The sequence below is a fragment of the Salvelinus fontinalis genome, chromosome 32 (assembly GCF_029448725.1).
Source record: "Salvelinus fontinalis isolate EN_2023a chromosome 32, ASM2944872v1, whole genome shotgun sequence".
Lineage (NCBI taxonomy): Eukaryota > Metazoa > Chordata > Actinopteri > Salmoniformes > Salmonidae > Salvelinus > Salvelinus fontinalis.
In genome coordinates this window covers 33,875,105-33,878,585 of record NC_074696.1, presented here as the reverse complement: position 1 = coordinate 33,878,585, position 3,481 = coordinate 33,875,105, and the positions used below count along the sequence as shown (strand labels likewise).

At 35.7% G+C, this 3,481-nt stretch overlaps 1 protein-coding gene across 1 annotated transcript in view; it reads right to left on the bottom strand.

Moving 5' to 3' along the window:
- Positions 1 to 2,380, bottom strand: part of LOC129830586 (mucin-2-like) — a 33,778-nt gene extending 31,398 nt beyond the window's left edge. Inside the window, exons 1-7 of the mRNA XM_055893150.1 lie at positions 2,372 to 2,380; positions 1,693 to 1,900; positions 1,370 to 1,500; positions 1,216 to 1,277; positions 962 to 1,062; positions 699 to 786; positions 3 to 98 (exon numbers count right to left, since the gene is read on the bottom strand). Coding sequence (XP_055749125.1) covers positions 3 to 98; positions 699 to 786; positions 962 to 1,062; positions 1,216 to 1,277; positions 1,370 to 1,500; positions 1,693 to 1,900; positions 2,372 to 2,380 — 695 coding nt within the window. The remainder of the gene's footprint in view (positions 1 to 2; positions 99 to 698; positions 787 to 961; positions 1,063 to 1,215; positions 1,278 to 1,369; positions 1,501 to 1,692; positions 1,901 to 2,371) is intronic.
- Between the last annotated feature and the right edge of the window lie 1,101 nt (positions 2,381 to 3,481).

The following is a 3,481-nucleotide window of genomic DNA, read 5'->3' as shown; positions in this document are numbered from 1 at the left end:
ACAGTTGCTTCTTGACGGCACCAAGGACATCATCCTCAGTGGGGACTGGTGTTTTGAGGTTGAATATCAGTTTAACATAAACCACGGCTGTGCCAAATCTAAGAGAAAATAATAATACATGGAAAATTACATTTCCTAAAGAAAATGTGTGTGCTTGCTAGCTTGTCTTAAAGTATTTATGATTGTAAAATAAGTCATAGTAGTGGCAGTCAATACAGTAGTAATGGTAGTGACTGGTTATAATTGGAAAAAGTAGGTAGATGGAAAGATTGATTGATGGATAAGGATAGGATAGGATAGCCTGAACATATGAAAGTTGGTTTGGTCTCTCTAGCTTGAACGGTTCAAGAGTAAATATTCTTTTTGGTAGGTTATTATATGCTAATTTATACTCAATTAAATTGTTTTAGTTTAGAAAATGTTAAAATAATTAGAAAAAGTATCTAAGAAATCTAGTGGTCTTGCCTTCAGCAAGCACATTAATAATAATGGATTGGATTTATATTGCGCCTTTTGACCGATTGATGTACTCAAAGAGCTTTTCTAAAGAAAGGTTGACATTTTGGATGCTTTTATTAAAACATCAGTAGTTAACGACACAAGCATGGATGTACATGGTTCATTGCTGCAAAGGTTCCTCGATTGACAAGGTGTTCATTGAATTGTATGAAATAATTATAACGAATGATGTTGCTTACCTAGTTGTTGATGTCACTGAAGTCAAAAGGGTAGGAAGTGGTGTGGTGCTGGTAGTTGTTGTTGGGGCAACAGTGGTGGTCAGGAGACCTAGAATAGAAATGAAAATACATTTTAGAGGGATTATAAACTTGTAATATGTCATATAACATAGATATATACGTGTTTTGGAGATTGAGTATTATACACGTTACATGGTGTTTGATAACTCACTGTCATAAAAAAACACAGCAATGACAACCGTATGGTAATGAAAGCAGCATACCTGAGACTTTTAAGACTTCCTGTAGAAAACTACTAGGGTGGTTGACATCGTCCTCTTTGTATACATACGTCACGTTTGCTCTGATTTCAGTGCCATAAGCACTGTGGACATAAAAATGGGTTTTGTGTGAGAGTTAAACATGCTCCCTTCATCCTGTTTAGCTGTACAAGCAGCAGCTAAATGAAATCTGCAGAAATTCTAAAGAGTGCAGTTGAGAAAGATGGGTTGGTTCAAGGATATGACGTTGGACTTACATGAAGTCGGCAATGGGAAATTGAAACTGGTTGCCGTCTGGTTCACTGAGAAGTTGACGAAGCTAAAAGGGGACAAAACATCAAGTTGTCAACTACTATCATGACCTGAACATGACCATGGATGTATCTTATGTATAGAAGTACAGTATCTTACTAGTGTGTTAATTGAATCCTGTATCTGGACGTAGGTCTCATTGGTGAATGTGAGTCTATTACTTAGAGACTCCTGGGTTACATTGGTTATTTTGAAACCAAGGTTGATGGCAAATGAAGTATCTGAAAGTTCTGTGAGCAGATAAAAACATGGTCACTATAGCAACAGATCAAATGAACTGCTACAATTTAGGAGTTTCAACAACATTAAAAAACATTCAAGAAGTATTTAGATAGCAGGAGCAGTTGAATGTTTACTTCTTAAGAAATTATATTATAGAGTGGAAATAAATGTCTTCATGAAGCCTAATTTGTGGAACTCACTGATATAAGTTGCATTCTGGAAGGTGGTTTGAGTGGTCGTGAATTGAGGAGACAATTGCTTCTCGACGGCACCAAGGACATCATCCTCAGTGGGGACTGGTGTTTTGACCTTGAATATCAGTTTAACAAATACCCCCACTGTGCCAAATCTAAGAGAAAATAATAATACATGGAAAATTACATTTCCTAAAGAAAATGTGTGTACTTGCTAGCTTGTCTTAAAGTATTCATGGTTGTAAAATAAGTTATAGTATTGGCAGTCACCGCAGTAGTAATGGTAGTGACTGGTTATAATTGGAAAAAGTAGGTAGATGGAAAGATTGATTGATGGATAAGAATAGGATAGGATAGGATAGCTTGAACATATGAAAGTTGGTTTGGTCTCTCTAGCTTGAACGGTTCAAGAGTAAATATTATTTTTGGTAGGTTATTATATGCTAATTTATACTCAATTAAATTGTTTTAGTTTAGAAAGTTTAGAAAATGTTAAAATAATTAGAAAAAGTATCTAAGAAATCTAGTGGTCTTGCCTTCAGCAAGCACATTAATAATAATGGATTAGATTTATATTGCGCCTTTTGACCGATTGATGTACTCAAAGAGCTTTTCTAAAGAAAGGTTGACATTTTGGATGCTTTTATTAAAACATCAGTAGTTAACGACACAAGCATGGATGTACATGGTTCATTGCTGCAAAGGTTCCTTGATTGACAAAGCGTTCATTGAATTGTATGAAATAATTATCATAAATGATGTTGCTTACCTAGTTGTTGATGTCACTGAAGTCAAAAGGGTAGGAAGTGGTGTGGTGCTGGTAGTTGTTGTTGGGGCAATAGTGGTGGTCAGGAGACCTAGAAAATAAATGAAAATACATTTTAGAGGGATTATAAACTTGTAATATGTCATATAACATAGATATATAAGTGTTTTCGAGATTGAGTATTATACACGTTACATGGTGTTTGATAACTCACTGTCATTTAAAAAAAACATAGAAATGACAACCGTATGGTAACGAAAGCAGCATACCTGAGACTTTTAAGACTTCCTGTAGAAAACTACTAGGGTGGTTGACATCTTCCTCTTTGTATACATACGTCACGTTTGCCGTGATTTCAGTGCCATCATCACTGTGGACGTGAAAATGGGTTTTGTGTGAGAGTTAAACATGCTCCCTTCATCCTGTTTAGCTGTACAAGCAGCAGCTAAATGAAATATGCAGAAATTCTAAAGAGTGCAGTTGAGAAAGATGGGTTGGTTCAAGGATATGACATTATACTTACATGAAGTCGGCGATGGGAAATTGAAACTGTTTGCCGTCTGGTTCACTGAGAACCTTATGGAGCTAATAGGGGACAAAACATCAAGTTGTCAATTACTATCATGACCTGAACATGACCATGGATGTATCATATGTGTAGAAGTACAGTATATCTTACTAGTTTGTTAATTGAATCCTGTATCTGGATCTCGGTCTCATTGGTGAGTGTGAGTCTATTACTTAGAGACTCCTGGGTTACATTGGTTATTTTGAAACCAAGGTTGATGGCAAATGAAGTATCTGTAAGTTCTGTGAGCACACAAAAAAATGGTCACTATAGCAACAGATCAAATGAACTGCTACAATTTAGGAGTTTCAACAACATTAAAAAACATTCAAGAAGTATTTAGATAGCAGGAGCAGTTGAATGTTTACTTCTTAAGAAATTATATTATAGAGTGGAAATAAATGTCTTCATGAAGCCTAATTTGTGGAACTCACTGATATAAGTTGCATTCTGGAAGGTGG